Source organism: Naumovozyma dairenensis, chromosome 6 (assembly GCF_000227115.2).
Source record: "Naumovozyma dairenensis CBS 421 chromosome 6, complete genome".
In the NCBI taxonomy this organism is placed as follows: Eukaryota; Fungi; Ascomycota; class Saccharomycetes; order Saccharomycetales; family Saccharomycetaceae; genus Naumovozyma; species Naumovozyma dairenensis.
Window position 1 is genome coordinate 946,331 of NC_016484.1, and position 22,450 is coordinate 968,780.

The window sequence follows — 22,450 nt, forward strand, 5'->3', positions numbered from 1 at the left end:
GGTATCCATAATATATCATACATTTCATACCATACTATAGTATATATGATTCATAGATTTCACTTATATAATGATAAAATTGAGATTCTTCGATGCTATAAGAAGAAATTGTACAGCGACGGGGTTACCCTCATCGGTCCATGGAGAATTTTCATCCTCAGGGTAACAGCAAACGGGTTGGTACCCGTGACTACTTTTCCGGATAGATGTCACAAATATAAATGTTTTTTATTTTTTCAACCCTTTTGTGACACCTGAATCTGGCGTTGTTTGAAAAATTTTCGTTATATTCTTTTTTTCCTCGATGAGCTGCTCAATGAAACTTTTCAATTGTAAGTAAAAGTAAGCAATATTATCAAAAATATACCTGAAGCAACTCATTCAATAAATCATCGAATTGCACTTATTGTTGTCTCCTCGAATCAAAATATATAAGAAGTAAAAAGAAGAATCTTCTGCACATAAAGAAATGTCTTCTTCAAATAAAAGAACCATCTCAGAAGTAGAAGTGGAGAGTGTCCAAGAGAGCCCATCCTTAGCCATCGGTAGTTTCTTCAAAGGTGTCAACGTCCCAGAAGATACAACATTCGAGCTGTATCGTAAACACGTCAAATCCAGCAACGCTAAGGACTCCTTCATCCTTCATGGTGAAAACGAAAGATTAGAATACGAAGGTATGACTGATGACATTGTCTCAAATTCCACTCAATCAGTCATCGGTATTTTCAACAAATCCAAAAACACAATTCAATTGTACAAAGCACCTATCATATCTTCCAAAGTGATTGCTAAATCTTCAAAAAACCTAAGAGGCCCCGTCATTAAACATTCCGATTCTCGTGGTCTAAGAAACGCCCTAGGTGAAGCATTCGGTACCAAGAAGGCTAAAAAGGCCATTGCTGATATGGAAAGAAATCGTATCGATTCTGATAAATTAACTGAATCTGCTATCGATATCGTGGACTCTGTGAGAACGGCAGCTAAAGATTTGCCAACGAGAGAGCAATTACAAAGTACAGTCTCCAATGATAGACCAACGCCCATGGCTAATTTGGATGCTACTGATGTGGAACAAATTTATCCTGTAGAAAACATAATACCCACAAAGGAATTACAATTCATTAGGGTTGGAAATATCTTTAAAGCAGAGGATTTGGATACCAAGTTGGAATTGTTGCCATATGAAACTAAGTCGAAATACGTAGCAAAGAAATTGGGCGTGTTTACACAACCCAATCAATTGGTTAAGTTACAATTATTGTACTATTTGAATTTATTGATGGGAGTTTATGAAAATAGAAGAGTTAATAGTAAAGTGAAATTGATGGAAAGATTGAATTCTCCCCCGGAAATATTGATCGATGGGATCTTGAATAGATTTACGGTGGCTAGACCGGGCCAAATGGGGAAATCTAAGGAACGTTCATTTTTCATTGATCCACAACACGAAGATAAATTGGTTTGTTATATCTTGACTCTAGTTTTCCATTTGGATAACTTCATTGTTGAGATTTCTCCATTAGCTCAAGAATTGAGTATTAAGCCTTCCAAAATCGTAAGTCTGTTTAGAACTCTTGGAGCTATTGTGAAAGGTGCTACTGTCGCACAAGCTGAGGCATTTGGCGTTCCAAAGAGCGCTGCTAATACTTACAAGATAGCAACTTTGAAAGTTCCATTCAAATTACCAGAAATGACAAGAAGAGGTAGGGCTCAAAGACGTTAATTTTAGAATCAGGAGAAGAAGAAAAAAATGCATTTCAAAATAGATATAAAAACAACTTGCATATAAAGTTACGATGTATGTATTTTTTACGTTTAATTTTTGTAAATTAAAAAATATACAGTATTTTCTACAGTTATTCATTACGAAACTGCTTTATAAATATACTTACTCGGAAACTTTACTTATATCAACCCATTCAATTTGTGATTTTTGTCTATCGTCACGTTTTATTCTAAAGAAATGATCTGTAAATTGAGACGCGTTCATATGATTCAAAAACTTCTCATCATGCGTAATAACAATTAACTGGAAATTCTTTTGATGTCTTCTTAGCCCAATTATATTGTTTAGTGCCTTAGCTAAACTTTCAATATTCTCTTCATCCAAATTAGTTGTTGGTTCATCTAACGCAATAACACCACAGTTCGTACCAAATGTTTCAGATAACGCTAATCTAATAATTATTGATGCTAAAACCTTTTGACCTGCTGAACATCTACCCCTCATATCTAATTCTGCATCCTGCTTATACATAACAACACGATAATTATATGATTTACCTCTAACGCCACTCGTGACCTCATCAGATCGTATCTTAATAGTATCAATATCTGTACCTGTATATGTTCTCTTCCATAGCTCATCAATGATTCTATTGATATCTTGCATCTTCAAACCATGGTATCTCATAATAGCACTATCAAGAGCTTTAGAATATGTTTCTATATCATCAGTTACAAACGTCCTTGTTTGTAATTCAACCCAATTCTTATGATATTTATCATCAATATCTTTATAATCAGAACGTAGTTGGTGTTTTAATCCTTCAATTTGGCTTTGTAATTGTTTAACTTCACCCATCTTACCGGCATTCTCTGCACTTAATCTTTCAAACAGATTTCTTAAGCGTGATGATTCTTGTTGATATTTATCTCTTTCAGCTTCAGCATTTTGAATATTTAACCCTGAAACTTCAACCTCTGTTTCCTTTAAACGTTCTTGTAATTCAATCAGCCTTAAATTTTGCTCAAGATTTTTCTTCTCATTATTAGAATCTTTCAATTTTTCTCTATGTAAGTTCAACTCATCCTGTGTCTCTTCGATATTTTTGCCGGCAACTTCTAAATCCTCTTGAACTTTTGCAAGTTTAACAGTACAGTCTTCCAATTCAGCAAAACCTTGTGTAGAGAATGTATCCACATCAGATTTTAGGTCATTGAAACGATCCAAATATCTCTTGATATTATCAATATTACCCCTTTGGGATTCAATTTCCTCATTATATTCTAGCCTTGTTTCATTCAATAATTTTGCAGCTATTTCTTTTTCACCTAATAGTACATTGATTTCTTCTTCCAGATTTTGGATTCTAACACCAAGTGTATCAACTTCATGTTCTTTCGCAATAATATCCTTTTTAATATTTTCACTTCTTTGCAATCCCCTCTCAATTTCATTTACTTTCAAGTTTCTTTCTTTAATCACTGTAAGCAATGCAGAATGTTCCCTTGTTTTTGACTCTCTCTCATTTTGTAAATCTTGAACATCTTTTCTTAGTTGACGTAACAATGCATTCTTCTCTTGTTGTTGATGGCTTAATTCTTCCACTGTTTGTACCCCACCATCTGAGTCCCCATATATCCTTAATTCTTCTGCAACATCTTGAACATTCTTTTCCAAAGATTTCACTTCTTTCCTTAAATAAACGATTTCTTCACAAATTGCACGTAAAATCCTTTCAGCATAATCCCTATCGCTTTTTAAATTCTCACCTTTCAATTCAAATTCATCAAATTTATTTTTCAATCGCGAGACATCTTTTTCATATTCATCAACACGCGATGTTAAACTCTTATAATCATCTTTACAAGTCGTCAATGACAAGAAATCTCGTTCCAATGCTCTTAAACCATCTAAATATTCTTTCTCTTCCTTTACTGTTTCTTTCAAAGTGTTTTCAAAATTAGCATCCGTCTTAGCCCTTAATTGTTGTAATATTTTACCCCTGAAATCATCTGTTTCGAATTTTCTAGCACATAAATAACAACAATTATCTCTGTCGGCAATCTCTAATGCTTTTCTGTTGAAATCTAACGTGGTTTGATGCATCTTCAAATTCTCTAAAGCGGTCTTATAGGACAACTCTGCTTCGACAACGACATCATTATATTCATCGATGGGACAGTCCTCCGGTAGGGATTCTTCGAGTCTCTTGGTGATTTCTTCCTCTGTACTCTTAAGTTTCTTCAATTCTCTCTGCGTATTGGATAACCGAATACTAGATTCCGTATATTCCTTATTACTACTATGAATATCTTTATTATTCAGTGCGATTTGTTTCTGCATGTTAATAAAATATTTCTTAAAATCAATATCAATATCGGAATTAGCCGATAGTCCCCATTCTTTACTCTTAGGGTCATCATTAAATTTCTCAATCAATTCATTTAAGGCTTCAGTTTTCTCATACAAAGATTTCTTCATGATTCCTAATTTGGCAAACAAATCAGCTTGTTGATTAGTCTTCATGATCTTTTCTTGAATTTGTTCAAGTTCATTTTCAGAGATGATCATTTGGTCATTTTTCTGTTTGAGTTTAGAATTAAGTTCGGTTATTACATCAGTCTTTTCCCAATCTCTAACCTTTTCATGATAGTCTTCTAATTTCTTCCTCTCCATTTCAAGATCTTCCTTAGTATATTCATTATTTTTAAATTCACTGGTTAACTTTTCAATCTCAGTATTTAATTTTTCCAGATCCTTTCTACTATATTCTAGTCTTTGTCTTTGAATCGTTTCTGATTTCGTTGCTTCATTGGACCTAGTCTCAGCTTTTCTGATTGCTTTCGTTGCTTCACTTTCATATGAAAGTAAACTTACTGATAAACTGCTAACGAAATCTGAAGAGAGTTTGATAAAACTATCCATCGAGTCAGTATCAGAGAAGTTTATTTTATAGCGACTAGAAAATTCCTTTGCCATTGTTTGTAATGTGTTAGTATTCTTTTCATATGATTCTTTACCCGCTTGTAATTCACCTTGTCTCCTTATTAACTTCGTTAATTCAGATTGCTGAACGTTTGCTTTATTTTTCAATGTAGTAATCTTATTTTCTGTCTGTAGCACTTCGTTTTCCTTTTCTTGTAATGATGTGGAAAAGTTCGATAACAATTCTTGTAAGGATTGTTTTGATGATGATAGTAATTCTATTGAGGTTGATAGATTGTCAATTTCTTCTCTATAGTGCGTTTCTAGTAGCTTCAAGTTTTGGACTTTCGACAAAACCTTTTGAAACTCTTGATTAGATTTAAATAATTTATCAGATTGTTCAGTAATTTTCTTCAATTCTTTTTCAATATCGGTTACTTTTCCTTGATATTCATCAACTTGACCTTGTAATTGGACGATGGTCATCTTTGTGCTTTTAGATCTATCTCTATCAACTTTTAAGTGCTCTACAGATTGCTTCAGTAATTTAATATCAATAGCCATTTCTTTCTTGATATTTTTCAAGTTATCAATTGCTTTAGTGAACTTCATTGCTTGAAAGATTTCATTCAAATTTTTTTTCAAATTGGAAGGTTCACTTAACGGCCATAAACTATCTTCCTGATGGCAAAAAATAACATATTCAAGAATTGCCTTAGGAACACCTAAATATAATGGGACTTGGGTGTCTAATTCCACTGATCTTGTGCTCAAAGTAGATCTATCCCCATTCTGGTTGATTGCAGCTAATTGACCCTCTAAAGTCTTAAAAGTGTTGGTGGTTTTCTTGGCTAAAAGTTGAATATTTCTGGTAACGATCATTGTAATACCATTGGCGCTTGTAAACGCCAGTTTCACTTGAGCTCTGACATCTCTTTCACCTGTAATCTTGGGATCGTGAACAAAGACACCGCCCTTGCTATTGGGAGGCAAATCCCCTGTAGTAGCATATTTAAGACATTCAATAATTGTGGTCTTACCAGAACCATTCATACCTACGATCAACGTCAGTGGCTTCCCGAACTCGATGGTTTCCCTGTCATTGGAATCGAAGGATCTAATACCTTGAATAGATAGCTTATAAATAGCACTCATGAGACCAATACTTCACGATAGATATCTTTTGAATTAGACAAAAATTATAAATATACGCCAGCAATATCGATACTTTCCTAAGTTTTTTAATATGAATGCTCTCACACAGTTGTTACCGTTTATAATGAATAATTGCAGATTCTTTACAAATAATTTAATGTCCTCTATGCCTCCGGAAACACTTCCAGTCATGTGTAGGGTTACCCGTATTATCATATCAAATTTCCCCAAAGAGGAAACCCCCAATAATCAAAAAAACTAAATGGAGGGAAAAGTATAAAAGGAGCAACGGATTTTCACAATTCTCGCTTCCCGACTTCTTTTTTTTCCTGTTTGTTTTGCCCCCTCTTAGCTTTCCTCCTATAAGACAACACATAACTCCTAATTGTTTGAGTAAACCATAGAATATAGATTATAGAATCAATAGACAAAACATAGATTATTCCTGTTTTGTTGAATAATTGTTCCTATTATAAAGCGCATAACTACACCGTATTAATTTGGGTTCTTCTCTGGTAAATTATTTATTTTATCATAAGAGAAAATTTTACCGTATCCTCATTCTCTAAAAATTCTTCTTTTGTGATAAAAACACTGTATTTTTGATTGTAAAAATCGAGAAGAGCAATATATCGATCGATTAAAGAAAACAAAAGCGAAGAAAACTACAAAAAAAGCTGTATCCAATCTATATTCTCTATATATATTTGTCGATCCAGTTGCTGTAGAAAACCCTTATTCCTTTAAAGTATATTCGATACAAAAAGGACAGTACTAGAGAGTACCACTGAACTAAATTCAACTTAATTAGGCAATAATGAGCGAAAATAATTCCGGATTTGAAAATTTCGTAACTACCTTGGAATCCTTTAAAAGCTTACAATCTGGTATTTCTGGATCACGTATAAAGAAATTAACCAATTTTGCACTTGAGAATGTCGAACTAGAAGAAAAAATGGTTTCTTCAATAATAAATTATTCAAAAACTTGTCAAGATAGTCATAAATTAGGTGCTTTATATATTATTGATTCCATAGCAAAGGTATATCTAGAGCAAGCAAGAGCCCACAAACAATATATTAAATCAACCGCTAAGCCAGGTACTTATGCTCACGCTGTTTATGTACTTGGTGAAGCAATCCAAGATTTATTATATGATTCCATATCTAAGAGTAATGCAGAAAATACTGAGAAGGTTCGTATGCTTATCGATATTTGGGATAGAGTGGGACTTTTCCCAAAAGGTCACTTGAACGCAATTAGAGCCAAATGTTTTGCCATGGGCGATTATAATTCAACTTCAGCTTCGCTCTCCAATGCTTTTAACAAGCATAAATCAGACGATGCTAAAATTACCTATGCTCAAGATCCACAAGAAAGATGTACCCAAATATTGAATAACTTGAACGATAGTAGCAATCTTTCCTCTAAGAACCATACTCACTTAAATGTTTCTATACCTGCTGAATTAACTAATTCGTCCGTTCCATCTAAACAACAAGATGCATTAGTACAACTTTTAATTACCATTCAACAACAGTTAAAATCTGCTTCGTCTACTTCATCAAGAAGATCTTCTGTAATTGCTCCTCCTCCACCATCTCAAGTTGCTCATGTTACTACAGAATATGGTAGTAGACGTCTACGAGAACGTAATGAAGAAGATAGACATGTCAGTAAAAGATCATACCGCTCGAGGTCTCCACCATCGGGAAGACGTAATTCATTGAATAATCGTAATCAAAATGTCGGTCACATGAACAATAATAATAATAACAATAATTATAACATCAATAGCGATAATTTCTCAACTGTCATTGGTATGAATAATCATCATTTATACCCAAATGAAATGAATATTCCATCAAATTCTCATTACAGAGTTAAAAATGTTGGATTTGATCCAAGTTTACCACCTGATCATGTCAAAGTCTTCAGTAGAACTTTATTTATTGGAGGTGTTCCAATGCATATGAAAGAATGGGAACTTTCAAACATTTTAAAACCATTTGCTGAAGTTCAATCTGTTATTTTAAATAATCAAAGAAAACATGCCTTTGTCAAAGTTTATTCAAGACAAGAAGCTGAGAATGTTTTAATGAATTTTAATAGAGATGGTTCTTATAATCTGAGAACTCGTTGGGGGGTTGGGTTCGGTCCAAGAGATTGTTGTGATTATCAAAACGGTATAAGTATAATTCCTTTGAAAAGGCTAACAGAAGCAGATCAAAAATGGGCTGTAAGTGCACAATGGGGTGGTACTGGTGGTCAAGAATTAACAACTGGTTTAGTCTTTGATGAACCTGATATCATTATCGGTGATGGTGTTTCTTCAAAAGTTATCTCACAAAGGATGCCAACAGATGGTACAAGGAATGGACCAAGATCACTTAAACGTAATCCAATGCCTCTTCAATCTGGTTCTTATGCCACCCCGCCCCAGCAACAGCAGCCTCCACAAATGGTTCAACCACAACCATATGGATCACCAAACCAACTGTATGGCCAATTACAACCAAATATGCTTCCGCCACAACAGCAACAACAACAATCTTATTATGCAATGAATGGACAACAACAAGTACCACCTCCCCCACCACCACAACAACAAGTACAACAAAATGTAGCAGATCCAACAGCTCAACTAAATTCATTAATGAATATGTTAAACCAACAACAGCAACGTAGCTAGTTTTATACCTACCTTAATGGAAGCATAAACTATATATGTATATAATATTAAAGATATAAACTATCAATTATGTTTTAAATTAAAAAAAAAATTTGCCCAGTAGTGACCCCATTCGGTTGTTTTCTCCATGACTTCTAAACTTATAACCGAAGTATATTATTTTTCCTGACAAGGTAAAATACAAATACGATATTCTAACAATTATTGTTATAATCAGACATAAAGAACAACTACAATAAATACTCAGTACTTATATATATCCTATTGTATGGAATATGTTTAATCTCCTTGTGGCCTTGTTTCTTTTCATCGAGCCTTGTTGTTTATGCTCGGCGGCTAATAAACCATCTTTGAGAAAAACATAGCTTGCCCTTTTTCTCCGCAAACTTGCTGTGTGAAAATTCGAGTGTGTCATTTGGTTTTATGTGTCCGGTGAGAGAGGTGTAGTGTTACACTCAAACTATCTTACATTCACGTATAATTCGAGGTAAGAAGATACCTTATCTTCTTCTGTTCTTTATCCTGCCAGATTGTCTTCTTAAAAAAGTGTGGCTAATAGAAAGAAGCAAAGAATGGCTTCTGAGGTGACAGTCACCCTGATGGTATATCATAATAATACAAGTATGGTCTTCTTCAATATTCTTCATTTTGTCTTTGGTATTTTCCTGCGTTATATAGAGTTTATGTATGAATTCCTATTTTGGAAGTCTTTAGCGACGGAGCTGTTCAACACTAGCTATTTAAGCTTATTTAAATGACGCAATTTTCAAATAAAAAAGAAACACTCATAAATGCCATAGCCTATGTTAAATTCACATAGCTAATGCTTTCTTTTGTGGGAATAGTTCCAAATTAATGGTCCCCTCGTTGAGATACATAGATACATAGTCTGCGTTAAGTAAGAAGTTTGTGCTGTAGAAGGCCCTCTCAGCGCAAAGAGGTCAAGTTTACCACACTGTTTGAATGTGAAAATAAAGAAACAACTCAATAGGGTATACTAAACTCTTTGAAACTTAATGTGGGCGAAGACTATATATAGGGAGAAGAAATGTATATTAGATCACTCCTAAGTAGAAAGAAAGATAGAGAACAGAAATCATAATAAAAGAATCAATTGATATGTTCTAAAGTATATGTAAATATTAAGTATTAAACTACATAGTCACTACAATTACATCAACATCATGGACGCTAACAACGAAAACATCAATATTAGTTACAAAAACAAACGGATACCGTGAGTTCAGAGTTTCATCAACACAATTTTCTTGATTGGAATAGTGTTGATGATTTTTAGTAACAGGTTTACCTTGTCCAATCTTCTTGATAGTACCCTCAAAAATGAGAAATATGTTGTCTAGATAGGTTTTCTATCACTCAAGCTTTTGTCAGAATTTTGTTTATTTTTGAATTCTTAAATTAAGTTTCTTGAAAATTTCCCAAATTAAAAAAATAAGGAAATTTAAGTATGAAAAATAAACAAATTTACAAAAATTATTACATAAAAAATCAAAAAATCACCACAACTGTGCTGATTTAGCACTAGAGCCACGGGAGTCTATTTGTTCATTTACCTGAGAGTTATCAGGGCCGTCTTGAGTATTGTTGTTGTTGTTCATAATGCAGTTGTTGATGATGTTGTGTATTAATTATGTAATAGTTATTTACTAGTGTATGTGGCTAATTCATTATGTCTATTATATGGTAGTTCTTCTATTCTTCAGTTTTAGTACATATTCAAGGAGGGTCTCTCTATCTTCTATCTTATTACAATATCCACGTATATATTCCACACCGCAGTCCAAGGGGTTGATCCGGGCTACATATATTCACTCACACAACAACCTTAAACTATATTTCCTCACTTTTTCTAGATTAAGGTTGTTCTCCACACCCTCTCAAAAAGAGCCATCAGAAGTGTTCTCACTTAACACTAGAGCCAAGGAAGGGTTCTGTGTCTGAGAGTTATCAGTGTAATCTTGAGCGTCAGTATTACTCTGTCCATTTATTTACTCCACATTATAGTTCAATTGAGGATAAAATGAATACGCTTATATTCATTCAATTGTCATTCACTCACACAAAGAAGTTTGCTGGCATTTCACTGTTTGGCGTCTGTCACTTTTAACTAGAAGTTGTTACCAACTACTACAATCCGCGAAGCTACCCTTGAAGTACAAAACGGATACTTTTCAAACCATTCTTTAAATTAATGAACTATAACATACAACATGAAATTCTCGAATATAAATCTGCTTCAAAGAAATTGACCTTTAGGTTCTCATAATTAGGAAGAAACCACATGGGAGAATAATAGAGACGTCATAGCAACAAGGGAGGCAATTTTTTTGCAGGTAAAAACTACAATATTGAAAGAGATCCAGAAGTGCCATATTCGTGATGAAAAGAACACTTTCCAAAACGACGGCGACGCCCATAATAAGATCAGCAATGATTCTATCACGAATCCCTATAGTAGTCCGTGAATTGACCAAATTGGAATCAAACTATTACAAATATCAATCAGAATTAGAGAAAAGATTAATGTGGACGTTTCCTGACTATTATTATTTCAAGAAAGGTTCCCTTTCGGAACATAAATTTATTAAGGCTCAAAATTACCCCGTAAGTAAAATCCCTGGAGTTTGGTACCCTCATGGTATACCTGATATTAAACGTAGAAGAGAAAGAAGATCGAAACAAGAAATCGTCTTACCTAGAGATAAGATCGAGGATGATGTTTCATTAGTCGGTTCCTCTGGATCAACTAAGGGAAGTACTGATGGTGCGAAGGGTAGTATTTCCAGACCAATTGTGCCAAATGATTTGAAGACTGAAGCTGATAAGAAGGGGAATCTGCAGACTGTGGAAAGAGAGTTATCAAGGACATTATACCTTCTTGTTCAAGATGAGAACCTTGGTTGGAAGTTCCCATCATTTGTTGTGGAGGGCAATGATAAGGGACTGCATGATATTGCTGAGCAAGCGATCAAATCATTAAGTCAAAATGAAATTAATACATGGCTTGTTTCAAAGACTCCTGTGGCAGTCTTTGAAGATAGTGATGATGGATCGTATGAATTTTTTCTAAAATCACATATTTTGGCTGGAACATTTGCAATGAAGGATAACACATTTAAACAATTTGCATGGTTAACAAAAGATGAAATAAAAAATCATGTCACGGAGCAGTATTTTAGAAATGTGGAATTTTTATTAGCAAATTAAAATGAAGAGAGAAAGGATAAATAATGAATTTCAAAACAGATAACCTACAGCATCGATATTCAGGACACCCCAAAAGTATATGTATTTTATAAAAGCATGTACACAAATTTAAAACATGTAAATAATACAAAATTATCATTCGTTTATATCTTACGAGGTTGTACAAATACGTATATATTCTATTTCGGAAAAGATAGGATATAAGGACAAGTAATCTAGTCTACGACCCCGTCTATACCATTAGTGCCTGTTCCTTATATAGACATATATAGCATGGTAGCCATGTATGTAAACTACTTCAAGACGACTATTGATTGAACCTACTTGGACGATCTCTTGGAATACCTTGCCTTTTTGATCCATCTCTATCTGTTCTCTCTCTGTCCATTTTCTGTACGCCTTTAGAGACTCTACTTATATTGCCTTGACGAGAACGACGAATGGAATCTGAATTCTCCCTTCTGCTACTACTCATACTCGAGTTGTTATTTTTAACATTAGCAGCATTACGAGGATCATTAGAAGAATGATTATAGTCTCCCGACAGTTTGTTATTTTTTAGCAGTTGCAAAGCCCTTTCATACTCTACCCCCCACACTTTAACTGGATCAGAGACGCCTACAAGAGTTGAAAATACCTTTATCGTATCATTCTTATCAGATAAAACAAACCAAAAATTATTGGGGAAAAATTTAACTATTAATTGGGAATTATAATCTTCAAAATCCATGCTATTTATCAATTCACCTGTATTAATATTGAAAACTCTGAACTTATTATCTCCAGAACATACAACAAGTGTCTTCCCTATATAATCGATATCCATGGACAATACGGCACCATTGATCCCATTAAATATCATAGAACAACACATGGTTTTAATGTCCCAAATGGCACAAGTTCCATCTGAGCTTCCGGTTGCTACAAACCGGCCCCATGGATCCATCTTAATTGCCGATACGGATGACCTATGGGCACATAACGAAAACCTCAAGCTAAATCTTGTACATACATTATCAGTATTACTACCAGGACTATTATCATTAATTTTTTCTTCATTGTCTAATGTTAAGACAGCAAGGTAACCGCTTTTGAATCCAATGAACAAATTCCTCCCTGAATTATCCCAAGAAATAAAATAAACAATATCATTTTTTCTTATATCTGAAACATTCAAAGTTGACACCAGCGAATAATCTTCTTTAACATTGAACAAATAAATACATTCACTCTTGGTAGTGGCAACAAGCCAGTCACCCTTGGGATCAAATGAACATTTATTAATCTTACTCTTATTCCCCAATGAATTAATAGTTTTCAATTTATTTATACTGGGTGATTGATCAGGTTTCCAAATTAAAATTTCGTTAGAATTAGAAACAGTAGCAAATTCATTCAAATCAGATGGATTAAATGATAAATCAGTAATGACACGATCATTCCCTGTAGCATCCTTCAAATAATGTTTCTTCGCCTTGATGAATGAAGGTAATTGAATATTACTCCAAACTGTAAGTGAACCATCTACTCTACTATAGGCTAAATATTTACCAGTCGGATGAAATTCTAATGCTAAGATTTCATTTGGCGTCATTTGCGATGAGGAAAACCGAGATTTGGATTTAGTGATAACATGAGTATATCTGTCGTCTTCAATGAATGAAGAATGGTTGGAATGAAGAGCAGTAGTAAAGAATTGGGAGGTCATATCATTAGCAACTTGTGTATTCATTGTTGTTTGATTTACAAATGATTGTAATTTTTTAGCACTAAGTTCTGTCATGATGCTAATTTTTGATAGTTTTTTTTAGGAGTTTCTTCTCAATGAGTCAGTAAGTTACTTTGATGCAATTGGGTAACTATAAGCTTAACCTGGAAGAAAGTTCTGGTGTATCCTGTTCTTCGAGCCAACACAGCTTTAATGCCATGTCAAACTTAGACGTTACAGTTGAAACTTTTCCATAAAGGTTATTTCGCGGCAACTTTGAAAAATTCCCAACGGTAGTTGAATCGATCTTATTTAATAACAAGTGACTGACTATTTTTTTTGAAGTTGAATATTTTTAGACCATCATTGTACTGAATGATATAAACCATAACTAACTGCCGAGAGAAATAGCTCACCTTACCAGTATGTATTGATTGTATATCTAACAACGAAGAACATTATAACTTGAGTGTCAGATCACTCATAAGATCAAGATGCAAACCGATTGAATGGTGAACTTACAAGGATAGTTGTATAAGTTTATTCTTCTGAATGACACTCTTTATTTTTTTCTAATGATATCAGCGTACGTATTGACGGAGCAAATCTCTTTATGATGAGAATTTCAAGGTAGAAAAGTGAAAATTTATTAGGTACCTGTGATGATGATATATGGGTATGATGCTGCATAGAGTCCAGCTCATCTACACACAAATTTCATATACATATATTATATATGGTGACTATAACTCATTCCTTTTCCCAGATGGTGAGAAGACAATACGCTCTTATTTTTACTCGATGAACAGTACAGCTAAAACTAGCAAATTCTTTGAACCATCTTTGCAAGGTTTAACCTTGAAGGATATCTTTTCTGATGAACATAAACACGGGGAGAAAAGGTATCATGGTTATGGTTTCTCACAAAACGAGCAAGATACCTATTGAAAGACATTGACATCTTCAGTAAATGCAAAATTATTTTCAAATACTAGGTTTTACATAGTCTGTGGATTCTATACGTACATATGTACCCCAATTGAGGTCTTTCCATTGTAATTAGGAAGAGGGGAAAACGTCTCGTAACGTAAATATACGTAGTTATCGGTGTCAACTTTTTTAGACTAAGGCTAGCTTTTCTTAGCTGTACTTAGCGGTTGCCATTCAGTTACATAACCCCACTAAACTATTTTCTTGAGGGAACCTTTGAAAATAAAGTACCGTACTTAACGTTCGTGTTGAAGTCCTCGGCAAGTTATGTACCTACGTAAAAAAACCTTTGATGCTCTCTCTTGAATGAATAAAGACCATACGTAACTTTCGAATATTGACTTTCAGTACCCTACCAATGGGTGCAAGACTTCTTTAAAGCTTTTTAAATATCTATTAATAACTCTTCTGCCGTACTGAGATCTCATCCATATTTGTCAGCAATGAGCAACAGATATCTCGATTTTTATATCGGATTAACAAGGATGAGTAATTGCCACAAAACATAGGTGGGACGTACACTCAGCAATATGTACCGAAGTTGTAGATCCTTTACATTACGTCAAGTATGCTAACGTAATCTTGCTCATATAATCCACTAAAGTTGCGTGGTAATTTTGCATCCACAACCTAACTGAGCTATGTTCTAAGAAAAGTGAAAAATATCGGCTTTACTTACTACACATTGTCTTTTTAGTACTTAATGCCTTCAAGGAAAAAAAGAAGAGTATAACTCTATTCTATGACTTCCTCCTATCAGAATTACAATGCTTCTCGTAGTAGAAAGAAATTAGATAATATACTGATGAACGCCACCGCTCCAAATTCATAGCAGTGGGTCAATTAGGATTCACACTAAACTCATGAGAGGGCTACTGGACGGCCCTTGCTTTTCCTTTCGACGATTATTCCTAGTCCATTCGAAGAAAAATATGCATAACGTACGTAACGTAGGAGATCCTCAAAAGGAAAGTCCGAGCTAAAGACGGACTCTTACGCCGGTAGTTTCCATGGAGCCGTATTTAAACCCGTAGTGCACGACCGAAAAATGCGGGAAACTTGTAGACAAGGGCTATGAAAACCGGAAGCCAAATCTTGAGAACATCCCGTAGGCCGCTTATTACGTAACTTTCGCGAAGATCTTTTGATTTACGTACGTACGTTCTTCAGATCGATTAGTAATTTTTCCGAAAAACGATACAGAAACACGGGACCCTATTCTAGAAGGATTATTCCATGGCAAAATATCGTCATCTCATCTCGTCTTATCTCATCTCATCTCATCTCCTCTCATCTCAAGTCCTCTGCTCGTGTCTCATCCCATCCCGGGCTCCCAGTTTCCTTCCAAATCAAAAATTCAAAAACATGTTTTCAATAGTACTTTGAAATAATGTTCTCCGGTCTTACTTTTTAGATTTACCGGCCCTCTTCCATTGAATAACAGTCTAACACATCTATAGAGACATAGACTACAGTGAGGAACGAACCGTGGTATCCACGGTAAATTCACAGTGTTACTATGTATCTAACTGAAAAACCCTTTCTCTGAGATTTACGGAATCTTTCCTTTAACATTAAACTTTTGGCAAAAGGTTATGTTTAATAAGCTTTAAACCATAACTACATACTCCCTATGCCTTTATTTTAATAAAATACATCAATAGATTTTATGGCATCTCAAAGGACTCACAACTGTATGTGGATGGGGTTTTCCAACAAAAAGACGAGGATCGTAAATTATACTTCAACATGACCATGATGGGGAAGTTTGGCAAGTAAAATTGAGGTTTAAAGAAAAATCTTTCATATATAAAAGACAAACGTTTTCAAAGTTTATAAGAGTATAGTTGTTGATTCAATTTACTTCCTTTGCCTTTTATTTTATTTTATTTATTATGCAACTACATCAACAACAAAAACATAAACTCCAAACAAATCATTAATAATTCAATCAAAATGATGTCTAAATATTACATACTGGTAATTCTAACCAGTTTACTGTTGAATGTTGCTTCAGCATTTGATCTTTTCGGAAGACTACATTATCTAGGGCCTGTTCAGTACTATTTCCCATTCTCTATTAAAAAAGGTAGTGTGTTTGCAATTACTCGCTGTAAACATGCTTGGTTTCACGACAATTTAAATAATCAAGGTGATATCTGTGTTAGTTCCGCAAACGTGACTGGTAACTCCTTTCAAAACGACGGTAATTTTCTTTTAAGTGACGCCACCGATTTAAGTTTAACAGACTTTTCTAATAATGGTTTCTTTGCTATGCGCGACACTGTTAGACCTATTGGTACTACTAAGCTATTCGCCAAAAATAGTTTTATTAACCTCGGTATTATCCACATTGAAACTATTTTGCAACACACTCTAGGTACAGGTGGTGCTAACATGCTAAACAGGGGCACTATTGTCCTTAATGGTGGTAACCATACGTTAAGGTCTTCTTTGGTCGGCGGAGGCTGTCTTGCTTTGTTGAAGCAAGAGGAACTTCATATTGACATAAGTACAACAGTTGATAATCTAATTTACCTGGACAGTGCTAACAAAGAAATTCATTTCTCTGGTATGCCAAACCTTATCGGATTACCTATGACTTTCAGTGGCTTCACAAAGAATCATGATTTATATTTCCACGGTTCTCAAACCTCTCGTACACATTTATTAGTTGGATCATATTCTCCTTTAACCGGTACATTAGTGATTATAACCACTCCAAAACCATTCAGTGGTGCATATGATATACTAACCAGATCAATCTACATAGGCTTCGGCTACGATATGTTCCGCTTCAACTTCGAGTTTATGACCTACAGAGGCCTCCCAGTTGTTCATATCACTTACAATAAGCAAGGGCCAAACCAGGGTGTTCCCCACAGATGTAGAATCGATGCTACTGTCCCAAACTTTGAGCAATGTGTCTCAAGTGCAGGACCAGGTACAACTTATGTATCAGGAACAACTCCAACTCCAATATCTACCATATCCAACTCTGCTAATACAAGAAGTACTAGTACCGTTTCAAAATCAACTGCTACTGGCTTGGTTAGTTCTGCTGACTTGATAAGTTCTGTAGTAACGTCTTCTGCCGATGTGGCACAAACAACTACCCCAGTCACCACAACTGCTGACTTGATAAGTTCTGTAGTAACATCTTCTGCCGATGTGGCACAAACCACTACCCCAGTCACAACAACTACTGACTTTATAAGCCCTGTAGTTACATCTTCAGTTGTTGTAGCACCAAGTACTACCTCCACTACCGAGCTTACCTCCTTCAAACCATCCATAATTTCCACTACAGAACGTACATCCACTACCACATCAAGAAAACCTGACGCTACTATTACTGAAAGAAAGCGTTAAGCATATATCACGAGATAAATATTTTGCACATCCATATTGGAGGCTCTCGGTACCGTTATCGATATGGTTTTTCTACTTACGTTATCGAGGAACTTTAACTTTTTTACTTAGAACGGTTACCTTTATATTTTTCGTTCTTATATTTTATTTTCTTTTCCTGGTGTGATTTTATAACTTTATAATGTACTAAATAATCTAAAAACAGTCTTCGTTTTAGTTCAATATTGAGTTTTTAAACCTATCTGTTGTAAAACAACATCTTGGTTTTTTATTAAGTAGGAAACGGTGTTTGTTTTGAAAATTAAAAAAGAACATTGGGGAGTGCAAAGCCTCAAAATTCTTTGGAAATATAGGCTACTTATAACTTTAAAATATACAGAAATTTATTGTAACTGATAAATAGATTCAAGAATATAGGAATATATTGTACAGAATAATAATTAAAAGCTACAATTCAAATTTATATTTTAATTAAGAGAAATAGTCTTTTATTTTCTTCAAAGCGAACTTCTTTTATAAGCCAAAATAACATATTAATAACTTTAATGACTAAATCTAACGAAGATGTGCCCTCCAATCTGGCAATTAAGTTGCGATATTTCTATAAGACTTCAAAGGGCAGACTTTTTGTATATTCAAAAACGTACCTATAAAAAGACGGCCGCAAATAAAAAACATATGTAAGGTTCAGATATATAAAACGGAACTCATGGACGATGTATTTACAGGTCCGAAAATATAATATTATTTAACCTACAGTTGTATCTAACTTCAATGCACTCAAAAGCTCCTCCAAAATTTTAGAATAGCTTGTCATAAGAATAATACTTCAAATGATTGCCTATCCAGTGCGTCAATACCTAAAGAATCATTGTAACAATCTTAGAATATTAAACTTATCACCGAATAATAAATCCCTGTAATTACTTTTGTATCTTACGTTAGAAAAGCAGTTTGAGGAGACTATCCTTAAATACATCTCAAAACAACAACTGTCCGCCATGGGATCCGATAAGCCCTGAATCTTCATAATTTACCTACTAACTCGGTAAATAATCGATCGCAGTTGGGAGTCCAGCTTATAATACTCTAATAATAATGCGTATAAATAAATATATAGATAGATCTACGTACATAATCAGGGCACAAGTAAGATGCTGCATCATCCCATTGATCGAAAACGTTTCAAAAAATGATTTACATTTCCTCCATGCATGTTAACGTTTATTACGTAAGGGGGCATGGGGGAAGTTAGGGTAAAAGGTAAAGGAAAAGAAGGTTTGATTGAATTTGTTTTGGCAGACAGGATAGGGTTGAGGAAAAATTGATGGTTAAATAAAAGCTAAAAAATTGGAACATATTTCTTTCTACAAAAATGAAGTGCAGGGCCTGGTAAAAGGGTTATAAAATAAGTTAAACTAATGGAGCATAGGCCTTAAGATAGGGCGCGATAGAAAAGGTTTTCTATTCCTTCCAGCTATACGTAACCTAACATTAGATGCCCCCTCCCCCCCGAAGACTAAGGAGTTGCGTGGAAATACGGGTTCCTCGGGGTTTCCTCGAAAAAAGACGCAGCGCAAATTTCCACGTCAGATTTATTTCCTCCGGTGAGATTTCCATTTTTATTCTTTCTTTGTTTGGAGTTCGGCTCACCACCTGGTTGGGAGAAGAGCTTTGAGAACGACATATCAAATTTTTGAACACAATGCAAGTTATGTACGTGAAAAGACAGTATCGACTGTACATCACAATTGAGCTACCTACACACAAATGTTCACATTTATGCTGAATATACCGGTATCATTCTTCTAGAAACAAGCAAATGATATTCGTACTTGTATAAGCTCTGAAGATCAAAATTCTGCATCTGATTTTGTTAATTACTTGGCAAAATCGTCTTCTACTAATAAGCGTTATAGTTAGTTGATTCATGCTGCTGAACTAAGAAACAAGACACATCTTTATGATCGACAACTAGAAAGAAATAGATGCCATATATCATTTATGCAGAATTTACTTAGTGACAAAGTTTGTCATAGTTGTCGCTTCTACGAGCATTACATTTGTGCTTTTGAGAGCAATCTTCTTTATACCCCAACTAGCTTTTCATTTTTAATAGCAAATTATAGTTGAAGATTGATTTACACCTTGGATAACCATATTCTACTTTTTCAGTTTACCTGTGGTAGCGTAGAGGGAGATTTTCAAGGATACTTCACTCTCCCAAATAGTATGATGAACTTCTGTTGCTTGTAATCTTGATATTTAAAGCAATAACCTTTATCTTCATCGAGTTTAAGATTTTTAGTTCCTTTTAAATCGTTTTCCAATTTTTTTTGGCTACAAAAAACCAAAGGAAAAATTCCCAAATTGAATATAATGTTTCCCAAATATTATATTCTGTTTACTTTAACAACTCTCATATATCAACTGGCTGCGGCCCTTGATATTACGAAAGATTTGAACCTATACGGTTCAGCCGAATATACTGACTCCATATCTATCGGCAAAGGTTTGATTTTCGCCATTAGCGGTGGTGAAAAAGTTGAATTCCAAAATAATTTACATAATAATGGGGATTTATGTGTTGGATCCCATCATGTCCATTTTGGTTGTCCTTCTTTGAAGAATGACGGTAATTTAGTTGTCCATAACCCCCAAAAATATACTGTTAGTGGGAGTATGGATTTCCTATTAACTGACTTTTTGAATAATGGGTTCCTTGCTATTCACAATAGTTTTGCATCGTCTATGTTTGGTTCGATATTAACATCAAAGACATTCATTAACATTGGTGTCATCCACATTGAAACTTCCATGAGACTTACTTTAGGCGCATCCTCCACCTCTATCCAAAATAAAGGTACCATGATTTTCAACGGTGGTAATTATACTTTAGATTCTTCCATTATTGGTGGAGGTTGTATTGCTATGCAAAACAAACATGAAATACATATTGATATAAGTAAAACATTTGACCAAACTTTCTACTGTGATAGTTACGAAAAAGAAATTCATTTCACTGGTTTACCAAATCTTATTGGCCTTCCAATAGTTTTTAACGGGTTCTCCAATACCCATGAACTATATTTTCACGGTTCTCAAACCGCACGTACCCATTTCTTGGTTGGTAAGTATTCCCCTTTAACTGGTCTTATTGTTATCGTGACTACCCCAATTCCATTTAGAGGAGCTTGGGATGTTATGACAAGATCCATTTTCGTCGGTTACGGCTATGATATGTTCCAATTTAAATTTGAATTTATCTCCCATAGAGGACTACCATGTGTACACGTTCATTATAACAAACCTTGTCCACATCCTTCTATCCCTCCACATTGTAACATTACTACCGGCCTACCTTGGGATAAATGTACAGAGTCTGCTTCGAGTTCCGCTGCTTTATCAACGATTCACTACATATCCTCATCTGCTAGCATGAGCTCAACGACTCCAACGTCATCCAGTTCTGCTGTCGTTACTTCGTCCATTCAAACCGATGAATATTCTTCCTATCCTTCTACTGGTTTAGGAACACCTTCCCAACCAGCTAACACTGCTTCTGTTAGCTCAACCGGTCTACCACCTCCATACACCACTACTGTTGTGTCTGGATCCTCCACTGAAACCGACATTGTTTCTTACTACTCCACCACCGATTCCGAAGGCAAGCCATCCACTGGTGTCACTACCATCCCAATCCCAGGCTCTTCCCTTCCTACTGTTACTGGTGCTTCTAGTGTAACATCAAACAGAATTACTTCTGGAACCTTAACTGAAAGCTGTTCAACATCATTAGTTATCACAACAAACACTGATTCCTACGAGATCATCAGCACCTCTTTTGAAGTGGACCTCCCAGTTTCCACATCACTTTCATCTGTTGCTGCCTCTTCTGGTGCTTCTGGTGTACCTCCTCCATACACCACTACTGTTGTGTCTGGATCTTCCACTGAAACCGACATTGTTTCTTACTACTCCACCACCGATTCCGAAGGCAAGCCATCTACTGGTATCACTACCATCCCAATCCTAGGTTCCTCCGCTGCTGCCTCTTCTGGTGCTTCTGGTGTACCTCCTCCATACACCACTACTGTTGTGTCTGGATCCTCCACTGAAACCGACATTGTTTCTTACTACTCCACCACCGATTCCGAAGGTAAGCCATCCACTGGTGTCACTACCATCCCAATCCCAGGTTCTTCCGCTGCTGCCTCTTCTGGTGCTTCTGGTGTACCTCCTCCATACACCACTACTGTTGTGTCTGGATCCTCCACTGAAACCGACATTGTTTCTTACTACTCCACCACCGATTCCGAAGGTAAGCCATCCACTGGTGTCACTACCATCCCAATCCTAGGTTCCTCCGCTGCTGCCTCTTCTGGTGCTTCTGGTGTACCTCCTCCATACACCACTACTGTTGTGTCTGGATCCTCCACTGAAACCGACATTGTTTCTTACTACTCCACCACCGATTCCGAAGGCAAGCCATCTACTGGTGTCACTACCATCCCAATCCTAGGTTCCTCCGCTGCTGCCTCTTCTGGTGCTTCTGGTGTACCTCCTCCATACACCACTACTGTTGTGTCTGGATCCTCCACTGAAACCGACATTGTTCTTACTACTCCACCACGATTCCGAAGGTAAGCATCCA

General features: G+C 35.3%; 7 protein-coding genes across 7 annotated transcripts; 5 read left to right on the top strand and 2 right to left on the bottom strand.

The window, feature by feature from the left end:
• Positions 1–469: 469 nt before the first annotated feature.
• Positions 470–1,723, top strand: RPA49 (DNA-directed RNA polymerase I subunit RPA49; the record flags this gene model as incomplete). Its single annotated transcript, XM_003670912.1, has 1 exon — positions 470–1,723. The coding sequence occupies one exon, from the start codon at positions 470–472 to the stop codon at positions 1,721–1,723; it is 1,254 nt and encodes a 417-aa protein (XP_003670960.1).
• Positions 1,724–1,888: 165 nt separating this feature from the next.
• Positions 1,889–5,806, bottom strand: RAD50 (MRX complex DNA-binding subunit; the record flags this gene model as incomplete). Its single annotated transcript, XM_003670913.1, has 1 exon — positions 1,889–5,806. The coding sequence occupies one exon, from the start codon at positions 5,804–5,806 to the stop codon at positions 1,889–1,891; it is 3,918 nt and encodes a 1,305-aa protein (XP_003670961.1).
• An 817-nt stretch (positions 5,807–6,623) lies between these two features.
• Positions 6,624–8,498, top strand: NRD1 (Nrd1 complex RNA-binding subunit; the record flags this gene model as incomplete). Its single annotated transcript, XM_003670914.1, has 1 exon — positions 6,624–8,498. The coding sequence occupies one exon, from the start codon at positions 6,624–6,626 to the stop codon at positions 8,496–8,498; it is 1,875 nt and encodes a 624-aa protein (XP_003670962.1).
• A 2,400-nt stretch (positions 8,499–10,898) lies between these two features.
• On the top strand, positions 10,899–11,726 carry MRPL17 (mitochondrial 54S ribosomal protein mL46; the record flags this gene model as incomplete). The annotated part of the gene is made up of 1 exon (XM_003670915.1): positions 10,899–11,726. The coding sequence occupies one exon, from the start codon at positions 10,899–10,901 to the stop codon at positions 11,724–11,726; it is 828 nt and encodes a 275-aa protein (XP_003670963.1).
• Positions 11,727–12,033: 307 nt separating this feature from the next.
• TEX1 (Tex1p) lies at positions 12,034–13,509 on the bottom strand (the record flags this gene model as incomplete). The annotated part of the gene is made up of 1 exon (XM_003670916.1): positions 12,034–13,509. The coding sequence occupies one exon, from the start codon at positions 13,507–13,509 to the stop codon at positions 12,034–12,036; it is 1,476 nt and encodes a 491-aa protein (XP_003670964.1).
• A 2,871-nt stretch (positions 13,510–16,380) lies between these two features.
• On the top strand, positions 16,381–17,796 carry NDAI0F04040 (uncharacterized protein; the record flags this gene model as incomplete). Its single annotated transcript, XM_003670917.1, has 1 exon — positions 16,381–17,796. One exon carries the CDS (start codon positions 16,381–16,383, stop codon positions 17,794–17,796), a length of 1,416 nt encoding a protein of 471 aa, XP_003670965.1.
• Positions 17,797–20,175: 2,379 nt separating this feature from the next.
• NDAI0F04050 (uncharacterized protein) lies at positions 20,176–22,443 on the top strand (the record flags this gene model as incomplete). Its single annotated transcript, XM_003670918.1, has 1 exon — positions 20,176–22,443. One exon carries the CDS (start codon positions 20,176–20,178, stop codon positions 22,441–22,443), a length of 2,268 nt encoding a protein of 755 aa, XP_003670966.1.
• Between the last annotated feature and the right edge of the window lie 7 nt (positions 22,444–22,450).